The sequence below is a fragment of the Aristolochia californica genome, unplaced genomic scaffold (genome assembly GCF_029961685.1).
Source record: "Aristolochia californica isolate CCGP_79_NKW_82.1479 unplaced genomic scaffold, dmAriCali1.0.hap1 SCAF_10, whole genome shotgun sequence".
Classification (NCBI taxonomy): Eukaryota; Viridiplantae; Streptophyta; class Magnoliopsida; order Piperales; family Aristolochiaceae; genus Aristolochia; species Aristolochia californica.
The window spans coordinates 2,544,021-2,560,858 of NW_027181771.1; the positions used below are offsets into that span (position 1 = coordinate 2,544,021).

The following is a 16,838-nucleotide window of genomic DNA, read 5'->3' on the forward strand; positions in this document are numbered from 1 at the left end:
TTTTATTTCTTTACTTCTCCAAGTGATAAGATTACAACCTTCTAAAGACCAATAATGTGAACTGGACTTTCTTTATCCAAAGAGCCAACCCAAGCAACATCTTTAAAACCCTCGATATCAACATGACTATGACATTTATACACAAGTCCATATCTAAGTGACTTCTTCAAATACCTAAATATTCTTTCCAAAGCTTTTCGGTGAGAGACTTGAAGTCTATGCAAATATTGATTGACAATACTAATAACAAATGAAATGTCATGTTTACCTATTTACCTTTGAAAGTTCCTAACATAAACTTTTTGTCCCGAACCAACACATAACTTAACATTAGTGTCTATTTGAGTGTCTATTGAAGTATTTACTTGTCTCTTTGATTTAATTAAGTATGTACTTCCTCTATGATAAGATAATGTCATACTTTACCGCAATTCCAAAAAAGTGTTTGAGTAGGGTCAAGTATTTTTTATTTTTTTTTGGAATTCTCTACTTAGAGTGAAAAGATTTCAACCATAACAATTTGCTGACTATATGTGTCATAACTCTGTACTTAGCCTTTGCACTAGACCTAACAACTATATTTTATTTCTTACTTCCCCAAGTGATAAGATTACTACCTCTAAAGACCAATAACCTGTGGTGGACTTTCTTCATCCAAAGAGTCTACCCAATCAACATCTTCAAAACCCTCGATATCACATGACTATGAAATTTATATACGAGTCCATATCTAAATGACTTCTTCAAATACCTAATTATTCATTTCAAAGCTTTTTGGTGGGAGACTTGAAGTCTATGCAGACATTGATTGACAATACTAATAACAAATGAAATGTCAACTTTACTAATTTACCTTTGAAACTTCCCAACATAAAACTTCTTGTCCCGAACCAATACATAACTTAACATTAGTGTCTATTGCAGAGTCTATTGAAGTATTTACCAGTCTCTTTGAGCTAATCAAGTATATAATTCCTCTGTGATAAGATAATGTCATACTTTACCACAATTCCAAAAAAGTGTTTGAATAGTCTCAAGTATTTTTTTCTGGAATTCTCTACATAACCCATCTCAATCCTTTTTTTTTTTTTTTTCAGACTTGACCCTTTTTTAATTGGTGTGTGAAATTTTGTCGTTTAACTAGTAGTGTTTTTTTTTTTCTCCTATATTTATTTTTTCCAAGTTGGGTCCTTGTGTCTTTTGATCCCCAGTTTGAAGGGGAGAAATAGAAGAAGTAAACAAAATGAGATATTTGGTAAAAGCCTACAATAAATTTTTTTAGTGACCAATAATGAAAAATTCCACAAATTATATTTAAGAACATTCAAGTAAGGGAAATAATGGAAAATGAAGAATTTGTAACAAAGATGTTGAAGGTTAAAGACTCTAGAAGCCACATAACTTGAGTCTCTTCAAGATACTTTTTTTTTCTTTTCTTTTTTGTTATTGAAGAATAATTTTTTCTATGTTCTTTGTATGCTTATGTAACAAGAAGACAAACTTTGTAATAAACTTAAACTACGTGTTTTAGCTTGAGGGGGAGAGTTAGAAGGTAGGGAAGACATGGGATGAAACACGACTTTCACTTGCAAGAAAGGGTGAGTAATGTTGTTCCTCCTCTTGGTCATATGAAAAAGGGAGTGGCAACACAATCCTACACCATGTAATGGGAAGGGGCATCCCCTCTTCCTATCTCTTGATTATACTAAAGATCATGCGATATTGAAGTCCACCCAACTTCACCGAAAAAGGAATCAAGTGCCCTCTCGGTCAAGGCGAAATAGAAAGACACCATCAACACTATCGCCCCCTCTAAGCCACCAAAAAAAAAGGGAGTTGTCTCCTTCACTTCTTGTTTTGCCTAAGGAATTCTAGTCCATTCTCCAAAGACCCAGTAAGACAGAGAGAGTCCAAGCAAGGTTTTCCAACTCACTTAGTCAAGTCCCAACTGAGTTAACTTAAATTCAGGAAGGCACCATCAACACATTATGGCCCCTCTAAGCCACCACAAAAGGGAAGAGGAGTCCTTCAGTTCTTGTTTTGCCCAAGGAATTCTCCAAAGACCCAATGAGACGAGAGAGAGTCCAAGTAAAGTTTTCCAACTCACTGAGTCGTCCTAACCGAGTTAACTAAAATTTACGAGGGGCCTATCTAGATCAAAAGATTGTATTCTATCAAAAAGTTTTCAAAATCTCTGATCTTTGGATAAAAAATCTTGGGTTTGAGAGGTTACCCAGAAATCCCCATCATGAATCCATCAACGTCAACCCAAAAAAATGGCCGACAAAAAGACAAAAATCCCACTCCTCAGAAAACAGTCGTCGTCGTCTCCAAATGGAAGCATCTAGGAATCGGACCGGCGAGGACTAGGCGACCAAAATGAAAACGGAGTACCTGCGGGCCACCGGTGAGGGAAATTCGGCTGCGCTTTTCCACGCTGCTTCTGCGCTCTCTGTCATTGTCTATCATCTCCAGCAACTTCTTCCCTATAAAATTGTAAGAAGGAGGTGTGGGTGGTTGTGTCTCTTGATCTCTCTCGTTTTGAGGGAAGGGAGTAGAACAGAAAAGCCCTAAAAATATCGAGCTTTGTTGGCAGGAAATATCGTCCCCGGTTGCATTTACAGGCAATGCCGAGCCTTCGACTTCTTCTGCTTCTCGTTCTTGTCCAGTCAGCTCTGGTTGCAGCTCAGAGATCTGGAGGTCGGAACTCCACTTCTCTCTGGAAGACTCTAAATGGTACGGCCTGCTTATCTGTTTATTTTTTATTTTTTCTGGCTTCTTTGCTGTTCTCGTGGTGATTTGGTTGCATTAATTTTTTATGAGGTTTGGAGTACCAAAAAGTTCGTTCGGAGGTCTACAGAGTTGGATTTCTTTTTGGCGAATTGTCTGGTTTGAGAAAAGTTGAGATCTGCGACGATTTTTGTCGTTTTGATTTTTGTGGTTGGGCAGTGTTCCCTTTGAGGTTTCGAAGAACTTTTTTTTTTGTTTTTTTTGGGGGGGGATGCTTTGGGAGCATGGTTGCGGAATCTTGCAACGGCGTGTAGTTGTTGGTGATGATCAGCACTCTCTTGCTTACCCCTCCATGCTCTTACTTTTCTTTTTTTCTTTTTTGATTGGTTATATAGCCGTCTTACAATTTGAGGAAGCGAAAACTATCTATTTTTGCAGAAAAGGCGCCAAAACAAATTTAAATGTATTTATGGTGGGAAAGCACCGTCAACTAGAGGTTTGGGCTGATTAGAGTAAAATGAAAGGATGGACTTTGTCCATAAGCCCCCTAACTGGAGAAGTGATTAGCATGGGTAACGTCTGTTACCCATCTAACCTACTTCAGATAGTAATCTGATTAGGTTCAAGACATTTTTCTCGTTATTATTGACATGATAAAGAATTTTGGTAGAGGATATTCAAATCCTTTTTTGAGATTCCTGAAAGGTTTTGTTGTTTCATAACCAAAAGAAAAAAGTTTTCTGAATCACATCATTGATTTACTTTATCATTTCATGGTGTTTTTTACGTTCTTTTTCAGGGGATGCACCTATAGTGATTGCTAGGGGTGGCTTTTCTGGGCTTTTACCTGATTCTAGTACAACTGCCTACTTGCTTAGCTTGCTAACAAGTCTTCCAGATGTGGTTGTGCTCTGCGATGTTCAATTAACGAAGGATAACATTGGCATATGTGCTCCAGATGTAAAACTAAACAATGCTACAAATATTGCTTCTTTTTTTCCTAACGGACAAAAATCCTACTTTGTGAATGGGGTTCCACAGAAAGGGTGGTTCTCTCTGGACTATACCTTAAATGACTTAGCAAATGTCACATGTACGTTTACTAAACTTTTATGTTTTATTTTATTTAGATGCACTTTATATAAGCAAATGCTGTGCAACTTCTCTTGCTGCTTTACCATTTTAGTGATATATCTGTAACAGAAAAAAAAAAAAAAAAAAAGATTGAATGGTTTTGTGGGACTTGAAAGTAACTCCCTAGCAAGAACATATGCTTCATGGAGACTGTATTAACAGATTCAAGATCCACTAAGTTTCTAATAAAACTCCGTAGTAAGCTCTTCTATATTCTGTTGGAAGTGGTGCTCATGGCTCTGTATGCATTTAGGTAGAATATTTTAGCTTGGATTCTTAACCAGACTGGTTTTTGTGTGTGTGTGGACAAGTATATATCTCAGTTCCTTCTGTTTTTTTTTTGAAGAAGATGTATTATATCTCGGTTCCTTCTGTTAATCATCACTCCTATGTAAGATGAGCTCCAAGATCAACCAACACATCCATTTGTAGTTACTCCTGAGCAATTTTCCTATGCTCGCTTTTTTAATCTAATGTTTCTATATCATCTTAAAAATCTAGACATAACCATTTAAAGAAGATTAAAAAGAAAAAAGAATCTTTACATCACTTTTTAAATACCTTCTATGAAAGCAAGAGGAATAACTTCATTTCATGTTCAGAGAAATTTTCTTTTTACTGGGATTTTGGAGAATTATTAAATTCTGTCTCTTATTACGAATGGTTTTTGCTGTCTTGGACAAGTACAGTAACTCAAGGCTTGTTTTCTCGGCCTAGTGTATTTGATGGTAATCTCTACCCTATCAATACTGTTGAGCAAATGGCACGCGATGTGAAACCGCCAGGATATTGGTTGAATATTCAGGTAACTCGTAAAACTTTCTTACTTTTTTGTTGTTTTCCTATCTCAAGTAATGTTTAATTTAAGAGAAATAGGTTGGTTTAAATTGCCATTAACCTAGCGAATTTGGGAGTAGAAGCTTCGAGGATTTGCAGTTCAGGAAAAATCGAATTTTTTTTAGTTTCCTGTTTGTTGGCCTCATGTTTTTTTCATTTTATTCCTTGCTGTTGACCTGATTCAAAAAGTGAATGGAAAGATATTATTATTGGAAAGTCTGATTGTTGATTACCTGATTTAAGTTTCTGACCTGATTCATATGGTTCTTTTTGTCCCCTTATTGCAGCATGATTTGTTCTTCAGGGAGCATAATTTAAGTATGAGAAGTTTTGTGCTTGGGGTATTCAGGCGCACAGTTGTAGATTACATCTCATCACCTGAAGTGAGCTTCCTGACAAGTATTGTCCAAAGATTTAGGGCAACCCGTACAAAACTGGTCTTCCGTTTTCTACTACCAGATGCTATTGAGCCATCCACCAACCAATCTTATGGCTCCCTCTTGAAGAATCTCACATTTGTGAAGACTTTTGCTTCAGGAATTCTTGTTCCCAAGAGTTACATCCGGCCAGTTGATGTGAATTCGTATCTACTGCCACATACTTCGGTTGTATCAGATGCTCACAAGGAAGGGCTTCAAGTGTTTGCTGCAGATTTTGCAAACGATGTTCCTTCTGCATACAACTACAGTTATGATCCTGTAACTGAGGCTTTATCATTTATTGACAATCCCGACTTCTCTGTTGATGGTTTGATGTCAGACTTCCCCATAACACCGTCAGAAGCAATAGGTGAAATTTTCTCTTTGATGCACTTAATAATATTTACTTGCATCGAGGGTTGTCCAGCTGCTGTCTGGTGCTTGCCAAGAGAGCATACTTTACCTGGATTAGTCAGGTTGTGTCAAAGAATCTTAGAGTACATTGGCTGGCTGCTGCAAGCCGGAACGCCCTTTTTTCTCCTCAGCTGTTGACTCTTTTCACAATTGATGCAGGTTGTTTTGCTCATGTAAACAGAAAAAGCCCTGGACAAGGTATGATACCATTATGGGAGTCTTACTAGTCATTTAAGTTCTAGGGTCTATAACCGCTGTTATAAAGTTCTTTTATAACCCACGCAACTTAGACCTGACACGGTCTTTATTATGTTTTGTTTTTTCTTATCCTTATGTGTGTTTCAGAGAAGCCAGTCATTGTCTCACACTACGGTGCTAGCGGGTTCTATCCTGGCTCTACCGATCTGGCTTATCAGAAAGCTGTTGAAGATGGTGCAGAGGTTATTGATTGTTCAGTTCAAATGACATCAGATGGAATCCCTGTTTGCTTGACTTCAATTGATTTGTTAACTGGAACAAATGTTGCTCAATCTCCGTTATATGCCCGTCTTACAAAGGTTCCAGATATTCAAAATGCCAATGGAGTTTTTTCCTTCAACGCCACATGGGCTGAAATTCAAGGCTTGAAGCGTGAGTTAAATCATCATCCCTTCTTCTTTTTGCCTGTCTTGAGGAAGTTCCATCATAGAAACTCTTGTGGTGACACAAATGCTTAATCTGTTTTTTTGCGTTTCCTCTTGTGTTCTTGCTGGTTTTATAAAATATTGTTATCATTTTAAAAATCCCTGAGGCGAGGAATGTAGGATAGAGAATAGACATACAATAGACCAATGTTGTCGAATAATGTTAAATTAGGATTGGTTAGTATTATAAATAATGTTTTACGGACAATATTATAGCTAATGCACAGGTACAAACCCTTCTGTAATCTTTATTTTTTATACAAGAAAATATTGTAATGAAAAATATCCTTGTAAGGTACAGTTGGGGTTGGCTTTTTTTCTTTTTTAAATTTAACACGTGCATTTAGGTTCTTATGTAAAAAACTGCTCTATTTGGCTCCAACTTATTTTTTTTTCAAAAACATCCTGTTTCTTTCTCATCTTCAGATAAGCATAATGACTCAGAATGCATGTTTATCCTTGTATTTTTTTGCTTCCAGAAACGTTGAAAAGTAAATTGATTTGTGTTTAAGTGTTATCTGCTTAACTTGCAGCTTTGATATCCAAACCTTTTTCGGATTACAAACTTCAGAGGAATCCAGCATATGCAAATACAGGAAGATTCATGACATTAGAAGATTTTTTAAAGTTTGCCAAAACTCAGCCAATTTCAGGGGTTCTACTTAACGTGAAGGTGGGTTCCTAGACTTATTATGACAATACTAGTGCTAGAGGTCAAAAGAATTCCTGTGATTGTGGAAGCCTAGGTGCCTGATTAAATGAAGATAATGTTTTAAAGTAGGAAATGTAAATTCATCCAGTAGACTATTGAATCGATAACTAAGTTGCCATTCTGTCTGATTGTATGTCTCAAGCCTATCTATGGTGTTACCCTTCAGACTGTGAAGCAGAGTATTTTTTCCTGATGCTTGTGTCTGTGGCTTCTCACAAGAATCTTTCGTGGGAGAAAAATCTACACATATCTGGTCGAGGAAAGGTTTCAGTATATTGAATTAAGTCTGGACAGGACATATTCTGGCAGCTCAAACAAATTAATCTGGTATATAAGTGTTGGGACACATAAGTTATGTCAACTTGTTGCTTGCTTAGAAAAATATTGGATGTTACCTTGAACTGGTTCTAATGTTATATCTTGCAACATGGATGTATGGTTTTGTTCTCCTCATGTGAACAAGAAGCATGTTTGCTGTAAAGGTCTCTTTATTTACCTCAAAGAGAAAACTTGTGAGCAAGAAACATGTTTGCTGTAAATGTCTCTATATTTACCTAAAAGAGAAAACTTGTGAACAAGAAACATGTTTGCTGTAAATGTCTCTTTATTACACAAAAGTGAAAAGTTGGATAACTCTTTTGTTTTTTTTCATTTATATTTTTGCAGTGGGCAGCATATCTTGCAGAGAAGCAAGGACTTGATGTAATCAATGCTGTTCTTACTGGTCTACGTAATTCAAGTTATAATGACTCAAAAAGTCCAGAAATCACAATCCAATCCACAGACAGCGCTATTCTAACCAAGTTCAAGCAGCAAACAAAGTATAAGCTCATGTACAAGGTTGATGAAACCATTCGTGATGCTCAAAATTCAACACTTGCGGACATCAAGGGGTTTGCAGATTCTGTTGCCATTGACAAATCCTCAATTTTTCCGGATAATAAAGCATTCTTGCTGGGCACTACTGATATTGTGCGCAAGTTGCATGCTTTTGGTCTCGAGGCATATGTTTTCACACTTAAAAATGAGTTTGTTTCTCAAGCATGGGACTTCTTCTCTGATCCCATAGTGGAGATCAACACTTATGTCCAGGCAGGGGAAGTGGGCGGGATCATCACTGATTATCCTGGGACGTCCAAGGCATACAAAAGTAAGTGATTCGATATAACCGTTTAATTGTTGTTATTACTGTTAGCATTGTGATAGACAGACAACTAGTTCTTGTCCAAGAACACTATTTTTTTTAAGCAAGAAAAAAAAAACTAATAGAGCATCAAAGAATGGCCATCAGTACACTATTCATTTCCTGCTTGAAGCCTTTAATAGCCTCCAAACAGTTCCTTTTGGTGGTAGTAACTAATCCACTACGTTCACTGGAGGGTATGATTGTGAAATCCTGTTAGTACATTATCAGAAAGCCTACTTTTTCTGTGCCTGTTACAAACACAAAAACCACCCACACTACATCTTTTCGGCTAATTGTCCAGAGGGAGTGTCGTTACTTTGGTTTGTCGTGTTCTTTAGAAAGTTGCATTCACCTCATTGCTTTGTTTTGGAGCAGGAAATTCATGTATAAACAAGGGCAAGGAGGCGCCTAGTTTTATGGATCCAGTTCAACCAGGAGCCCTTCTGCAGTTAATCACTTCTCAGTATATGCCACCAGCAGCAGCTCCACTCCCAGTACTGAAGGACTCGGATGTAGCAGAGCAGCCTCTGCCTCCAGTATCCAAAAACCCACCAACAACCGGAGAATCCACCGGATCACCAACCTCTCTGCCATCGCCAAGTGCACAGCAAAGTGCACAGCCAAGGCTTACCACCTCCATCTCTGTTTCAATACTGATGCTACTCGGATGCCTTCTGCTATTCTAGACTCCCACATCAGGTGGGGCATGGGGGTCTCTCCCTTACTCTTAGTTTTAGTGTTCCTTCTTCCCTCCCAAACAAATTCCATCCTCTACGTATGTAAGCACTAGATAATTTAGTGATATGGACGTCCATCAACCACGATCTTCCCTTTTTATCTTTGATTTCTATTTCTCGAGAATTGGTGCTACAACTTCATAGCATCAAACCCGAACCAACCTATGTTTGAGACGAGTCTAGCCTCGAACCTAAAATTGTAATCGAGTTCAAATTTGAGTTTTAACTTACATTTAAAACTTCGCATAAAATACAAATTTAATAAATTATATATAAAATTATACATATATTTTACATAAAATTGGGTATAACCTCTAATTGGACATAACTTCTATATATTAATCCTGCATAAAATTATTTATATACTATGTAAAAAATTATTCATAAAAGTTACATAATTATACATAAATTTTATGCAATAATCAAACATAAAAACATTCCTTTAAAAAACAACATTAGTTTTATCCATCAGATCGTTCTGATTCAAGAACTAGAAAATTAGATCATGGAAACAAAGATAAAATTTAAGAAAAATGGTTTTGGATGACTTAATCGTAAACCACAGCAGTGGACGGGAGGGGCTCAACGATGACGAGGAGAGGAAGAATCCCCCCAACCCCCAACCCCCACCCCCACCCCGCCCTCGCTCCCACGAGGGGTTGTTGACAACTCCCGCTTGAGCCCTCGATAAGTTAACAAACCAGATCACGAGCTTTCAAACCGAACCATGGTTCGGTCGAGCTCGGCTCATTAACTCAAACAAGCCTTATCTGGATCTCGAACTCATGGTTCGGTCAAACTCGAATTGTTAACTCAAACGAGCCTTATCTGGATCTTGAACTTTGTTCGAGATCCAGATAAATCGAATCGAATCGAACCGAGCCGCTAATGAACCGGCTCGGTTCGATGTTACCCCTACTGGTAGGCAAACAAATCCGAACCCGTTGTTAATACTGAATCTATTTCACAAACTTTTAAAGGAAGACAATAATAACGAAATCAGTTAGCATTCAATAGGAGGTCAAGCTGTTGTGTACTTTGTCATCTTGATTTCGAAGGTTCGTCTTCTACCTCAAGCACTCGTGGTGTAGCTTTTCTCGTATAATCTACAAGTCGTGAGATGTCAGTTATGAAAACTCCAAAATAGATAAAAACCATCTTCTGCACATGCAGAATAAGACTTACACTTCGAACTTGATCCCTTATGGGTCAAGCAGACTAACGAAATGCTTCTTGCAGGCGTTTCTGCCAAATAACGAAATGCAAAAATGCAGGTTTCCTTGATATTCGAACAGTAGTAAATCAGCAAAGGATAAACGATGATCCGCAACAATGAGCGATGACCATATCCGGATCCTATTCTGCTTCTAAAGGGACCCACTTTGCTCCTCCCAAGCTTACTGGAGAACAAAAATTCTATTTTGTTCAAAATAACCCGATAGCCTTATACATCTGAGCTCAATTCTATTCTGATCCCTCAATACAGCTTGTCAAGGTCTCTCTAAATCATCATAATCCAACATTGAGAACTCAGTTCAGAAAAATACACCACATGAGTTTTATTGAGGCCCATGATTAAGACAGACATAAAACCAAAGAGTAGAGTAACTTCTGAGCTTAAACTAGGTCCGAAAGAAGAAAAGAAAAAACACACTTTAAGCAGATGAAGCACCACTGCGAAGGGCTTGATTTTTCGATTTCCGTGGTGCCAATTGAATTTCAGGCTGCAACAAAATGTTTACAGGGATGGGATTTGGCACATTCATGTTTGGTTTTAACTAATTTAAGCTAATATCGACAAAGAATAGTCAGATTCAGTATGACATATTTAGAAGTCAAAGCAAATGCTATTAATTAATCCTATTATAATAAGCGGATTTAGATGTTCATGGGCCTCAAGAACATCAAAACAAATCGGTTAGAGAAAAAACCCATTAAAGATTGATGAAATTCCCAAACACCTCACATCTTGCATCATCGTCAATGTGTATGAAATCATACCAAATCAGTTATATGTCACCCATTGCTAAAAACCCATGCATGTTTAAAATAATTCAACAGTGACTGACTCGAGCATCGCGAATGAAGAAAACCATTCAAAGGCAATGAAGTTCAAATCTCTATAAACTTGAAGCAAGTGTTTTTTGGGAAAAAAGAGAACGACTATAGCCTGAAGATGACTCACATATTCGCTTTTGCTTATAAATTGATTAGAGAAACAGAATGCTGGTTTTGAAAATTTACCTCCTCCTTCACGCTTTCCTCTTTCTCAGACAAAATTAACTCAATGTGACAGGAGCTAGACATGTATGCCGCACAGAGAAAATATCAAACCACAACCAAAAATATTAAACCACAATCAAATACTAGAAAAATTTACGGATTAGATATTAAATGAAGTTAAATCTACAATCCATAGATCAAAGATGATATTCTCACGATTCATAGTCTTTGGGACAAAAAATACCCCTGTTTCTAACCAACAACTATCTCATAACATAGGATTATAACAATTCATAAAATAGTATTCCACTAAAGAAAAAGTAGAAGGGAAAGAAAAAGAAAATTCCGCAAAGAATCAACACTTACCCTTGGTTGGATTATCCGGTTCTCTCGAGTACTTCACCTGCCATACAACAGAAATGCTTACAGACCCTAAAAAACTGAAAACGATGCAAGACGGAGAAATAGGTAGAAAACGACGGAGAGAAGATTTCGTACCATGGCTGCTCCGGCGCTGGAACTGACTCGAGGCAAACAAGGGAGATGTCAAAGCCTTTGAAACACAAAACCCTAAGGCGGGGAAGAACCCATTTGCAAGGTTAATAACATACTTTATGCATATATTGTGAAATATAATGAAAGCAAACCTTTCATATACACTCATTTAATATAATATAAAATGAAAAAAAAAAGTCCTTTAATGCATTTTATGTATATAATATAACAATATAAAATAAATAACAAAATGATAAAAAAACATGTAATATAATATAAAATGCTCAAACACAATAAAATGGTGAAAAATTATAATAACATTTTATTATAAAATCCTTCACAGCGTCGTAAATGCCATGAACAGGTTCTCGGGAAAATCAAACACAATGTAAGATTTGTTAAGAAACAGTTTTATATGGATTATTAGTTGGGAAAAAGATTTCCTAAGTGGCTAGTCATTTTGGGATAAGGTCTTCGACCCAATTTAACATGCTATCAGAGCAAGCCACTCAGTATGTGGGCATTCACCTAAATTATCTACTTGTAGAGTCACAAAAGAGAGTGGACCCATACGTGAGGGAGAGTGTTAAAAAATAGTCCCACATGGATACAAAGATTTGAGTTTATTAGTTGTGAGGAGGAATGTTAAGAAATAATCTCACATGGATTACTGGATACAAAGATCTTGAGTTTATTAACTCGAAAAAAAAAATCTTAAGTGGCTAGTCATTTTGGGATAGAGCCTTCGACCCAATTTAACGAGATTAAGAGAAGCAATCTTTGCTAAAACATAAGAAAGACTAGAAAATGACGGAATTAACTGAAAGTGCCTCAAAAGAGAAAAAAACCAAGATATGAAGAGAACCTGAGATTGAGGCGATTTTGTTCGAATGACAGCTAGATAGTGCTGCAAATCCCAGATATTTAGAGAGTAAGTTGCAGACATGAGCATTTGTTCGGGGCCTCTTGTTGCTCGCAGAGGGAACGCAGCGACGTACACTTGGTCTCTGCTTTGTAAAGAGGCATCTACTGTCGAGCCAGTGGCAGAAGCTGATTCTCGGAGAAGGGCTCCGAAAGATGAACCAGCGGAGGAGAGAATTATCCTTCCTACTAATGAGTCGTCGGAGGGATTGCTTCTTCGTATACGCCATACAGTAAATTATCTTTGTTGGTTTTTATTTTCCTGATTCCTTTTTTTGAATTTTGTTCATTTGGTCCAAAGGCTTCAAGTTTTAGTTGAGTTCTTAATGACAATCAAAAATAACATATTCTAGTTGAAACATCTCCTCATCGCCATGAAAAATACCTCCACCACCTGTTGGACAGGGATTGCTGCTTCGACTACCAACAAGATTTTAAGTTCAGACAATTGTTGTGAAAAACGATGACAATAAAGTAAAGGTAAACATGAAAGAGACGGGAGCTACAAAGAATTTTTATTACTTGAGGAATCACAATACAATAATGGGGATGACTACTATTCAGTGTGTTTCCTGCAGCGACGAGAGTCCAACAGTCTTCTCTCTGTTTCCCACAACAATGAGTCCCCCGCCTTCTCTCTGTTTCTCAGACCAGCATCAAGAGTCCCAACAATGACTTCTCACTGTTTCTCAGACTAGCGTTGAGAGTCCCAACAGTGTCTTCTCACTGTTTCCCGCAGCGACGAATCCCACAACCTCTCTCTGCAGCATCGTCCTGGCGAGTCCGAAGCCTCTCTTTGCAGCGTCGTCCTGACGAGTCTGAAGCCACTCTCTGCTTCCTCTCACAACAGCACACAACGACGCAAATAGAGAAGTCCCGAGAGAGTTACACTGTTTTTGTAAGTCCTGAGAAAGAAAAAAAATCAAACAGAGAGAGACTTAATTTCTCCTTGAGTGCAACACACGCCAAAACAACAAAGAAATGTGAAATACCCTCCATGTCCCTTGTTGGCTCATATCTCTCTGACTTGCATCTGCTCGAGCGGTGTGGACCAGACTCCACAGTACTCAACGATTTTCCCACTTGGAGACTGGTACACCCATTGTATCGCCCTCTTCTTCAAACATGATATCCTCCACCTCTGAACCTCATTGCCCTTGTCTTCATGCTAGAAGACTAACTAAAGTTGCGCACAACTTCAGTTACTCAAGTATAACACCCTTTGTCAACATATCAGCAGAGTTCTTACTTCCACAAATTTTCTTAAGTAACAATTGTCCGTCATCTAACAATGATCGTAAAAAATGATACATGATTTGAATGTGCTTAGTCCTAGAATGAAATGTTGGGTTCTTGGCAAGGAATATGGCACTCTCACTATCGCTATAGAGAGTGCCCTTCTGATTCTTTTTTCCCAATTCCTCCAAGAAACCTTGTAGCCAGACCATCTCTTTTGCAGCTTCTGATGCTACAATGTACTCGGCTTCTGTAGTAGACAAAGAAATTGTTTTTTGTAGATTAGAACCCCATGAAACTGCAGTACCACCCAAAGTGTAAACAAACCCTGTGGTACTTTTTCTTCTATCAATATCTCCAGCTAAATCAGCATCAACATAGCCCTTCACCTCTAAGCTCTCTCCTGAGAAACACAAGCACGTTTCTGAGGAGCCTTTTAGGTATCTCAGAATCCACTTCACTGCTTCCCAATGTTGTTTTCTTGGGTTACTCATGTATCTACTCACAACTCCCATTGCATGGGCAATATCCGGTCTAGTGTAAACCATAGCATACATAAATGAACCAATGGCTGAGGCATAAGGAACCTTACTCATGTAATCTTGTTCCTCCTCTGACTTGGGTGATTGTTCCTTGTTGAGTCTGAAGTGACTACCTAAGGGAGTGCCAACTGGTTTGGCCTTGTCCATATTGAACCTCCTGAATACCCTTTTCACATACTCAGCCTGCGAGAGTCTCAACGTGCCTCTGACAATTCTCATACCAAGGATTTGCTTTGCAGCTCCCAAATCCTTCATTGCAAAGTGCTCTGACATCTGCTTCTTCAGATTATTGATCTTATCAATATTAGCCCCTGCAATAAGCATGTCATCCACATACAACAACAGAATAATGTAAGAATTGTCAAAATGCCTGACATAGCAACAGTGATCTGCCTGACATCTGATGTACCCTGCATTGCACATAAAGCAGCCAAATTTCTTGTACCATTGTCTAGGAGCTTGCTTCAGGCCATACAATCTCTTCTTCAGTTTGCAAACTTAACCTTCCTTTCCCTATACTACTAACTACCCTAGTTGGTGCATGTAGATGTCTTCTTCAAGGTGTCCATGAAGAAGGTTGTCTTCACATCTAACTGCTCAAGAAATAAATTGTCAATAGCAACTATGAACAATACTAACCTGATGGTTGTGGTCTTCACCACATGAGAGAAAATCTCAGAGTAATCAATACCCTGCTTCTGTTGGAAGCCTTTTACAACAAGTCTAGCCTTGTACCTCTTACTGCCATCATGCTCAGTTTTCACCCAGTACACCCACTTGTTGTGTAATACCTTCTTCCTGGTGGAAGTTCTGTCAACTCCCAAGTCTGATTCCCTAACAAGGAATCCATCTCATCCTTCATGGCCAGCTCCCACTTGCTAGAATTTCCATCTTGCAAGGTTTCTTCGTAACTCTGCGGACCTCCACTATCTGACAACATAATATAATTCAAAGTAGGTGAAAAACGCTATAGAGGCCGAATAGTCCTAACTGACCTGGAAATTGCAGCTGCATGAGTGGATGGCTCTGGATCTGACTGCGGAATAATAGGAATGGGTGCACTGGACCCACTCTCCCCGTCACTCATCTGCACTGCACTGTGGCCTTTGGTAGGTCATCCAATCTCACGAACTCGGACTCCTGAGGAACTCCTTCGGCAACTGTACTGGACTTATCCTTGTACACAATCTTCTCATTGAAAATCACATTCCTACTTCTTATAATCTTCCGACCCTAATTATCCCAGAAACGAAAGCCAAATGCCTCGTCTCCATAGCCAATGAAATAACATTTCTTTTTTACTTAACTTCAAGTTTACTATAAGCATCAGAATCAACGAGAACATAAGAAAGACAACCAAAAATTTTAAGGTGAGAAAATTTGACTTCTTTCCCGTTCCAGGCCTCCTTAGGCAATCCACAATCCAACGGAACTGATGGCCCTCTGTTTATCAAGTAGACTGCAGTACTGACTGCATCTGCCCAAAAAGTAGGTGGTAATCCAGTGTGCAACCTCATGCTTCTAGCACACTCATTTATGGTTCTATTCATACGTTTAATAACTCCATTTTGTTGTGGTGTCCCAGGAATGGTCTTTTTTGATACCCAGAGTTGCACAATACTCTTTGAACCCGCCATCAATATCGGACCTCAAATATTTCAATTTCAAGCCTGTCTCTGTCTCAACCATGGCCTTCCAAATTTTGAACACATTAAATACTTTAGATTTATGCTTAAAAAAATAAACTCATACCTTCCTGTTGTGATCATCAATGAACGTGGCATAGTAACGAGAACCTCCAAGGGATGCCACTGGGAAAGGTCCCCACACATCTGTGTGCACAAGGTCCAGTTTTTCTGTCTTCAGTGTTTTGCCACTTTTCAAGAAACTGACCTTCTTTTGTTTCCCCATAATGCAATTCTCACACATACTGAGATCAACTGATTTCAGTTCTGGTAGTTTGCCTCTGTACTGAAGTTCTTTCATGCCCTTTTGACTCATATGGCCAAGCCACCAATGCCACAAATCTGTTGTGCTTTCTGCAATGGTAATAGCAATAATGTTATTCAAACCAGTAGTCGAATAGAGTGTACCGGTTTTCCTGCCCCGAGCCAGTACCAATGCCCCTTTGGTGAACTTTCAGGTGCTATCTAAGAACACCACTGAATGGCAACAATCATCAAGCTGCCCAACAAAAATGAGGTTTTTCTTCAACTCAGGAATGTGCCTGACCTTTTGCAAGGTTCATTTGTTCTTGTTAGGGAGTGCAATGTCAATGCCTCCCATCTCCACCACGTTCAAAATCTCTCCATCAACCAAGTACACCTTCCCAAAATCATCTGCAACATAGTTTTGCATTATCTCCAGATGGGAAAATGTATGGAAGGAAGCCCCTTAATCCAGTATCCAGTCATCAACTGGACTATGAACTGCAAGCAATAGTGCATCATGTACTTCTTCAATTACCACATTAGCACTATCATTCTCGGTCTTCTTAGGGTTTTTACAATTTTTCTTTATGTGGCCAACTTTGCCACAATTCCGGCAAGTTGCTTGCTAACCAGGCCTT

At 38.4% G+C, this 16,838-nt stretch overlaps 1 protein-coding gene and 1 long non-coding RNA gene across 5 annotated transcripts; one reads left to right on the forward strand and one right to left on the reverse strand.

Moving 5' to 3' along the window:
- Nucleotides 1–2,283: 2,283 nt before the first annotated feature.
- Nucleotides 2,284–9,019, forward strand: LOC137967229 (glycerophosphodiester phosphodiesterase GDPDL4-like). Of its 2 annotated transcripts, none has more exons than XM_068813749.1 (10): nucleotides 2,284–2,496; nucleotides 2,597–2,736; nucleotides 3,530–3,823; nucleotides 4,554–4,669; nucleotides 4,989–5,490; nucleotides 5,694–5,732; nucleotides 5,880–6,164; nucleotides 6,751–6,890; nucleotides 7,596–8,079; nucleotides 8,491–9,019. In XM_068813749.1, exons 2-10 carry the CDS (start codon nucleotides 2,628–2,630, stop codon nucleotides 8,799–8,801), a joined length of 2,280 nt encoding a protein of 759 aa, XP_068669850.1. In that variant the 5' UTR covers nucleotides 2,284–2,496; nucleotides 2,597–2,627; the 3' UTR covers nucleotides 8,802–9,019. The 2 variants fall into 2 exon arrangements, with proteins under 2 accessions (XP_068669850.1, XP_068634053.1); XM_068777952.1 differs by having other exon boundaries at nucleotides 2,285–2,496; nucleotides 4,989–5,388.
- Nucleotides 9,020–9,694: 675 nt separating this feature from the next.
- Nucleotides 9,695–11,662, reverse strand: LOC137933887 (uncharacterized). Of its 3 annotated transcripts, none has more exons than XR_011109138.1 (4): nucleotides 11,574–11,662; nucleotides 11,442–11,478; nucleotides 11,097–11,151; nucleotides 9,695–9,958 (listed from the first exon to the last, which is right to left on the reverse strand). It is a non-coding gene; the product is annotated as an uncharacterized lncRNA (long non-coding RNA). The 3 variants fall into 3 exon arrangements; XR_011109137.1 differs by lacking the exon at nucleotides 9,695–9,958 and adding an exon at nucleotides 10,362–10,576; XR_011109136.1 differs by lacking the exon at nucleotides 9,695–9,958 and having other exon boundaries at nucleotides 10,585–11,151.
- Between the last annotated feature and the right edge of the window lie 5,176 nt (nucleotides 11,663–16,838).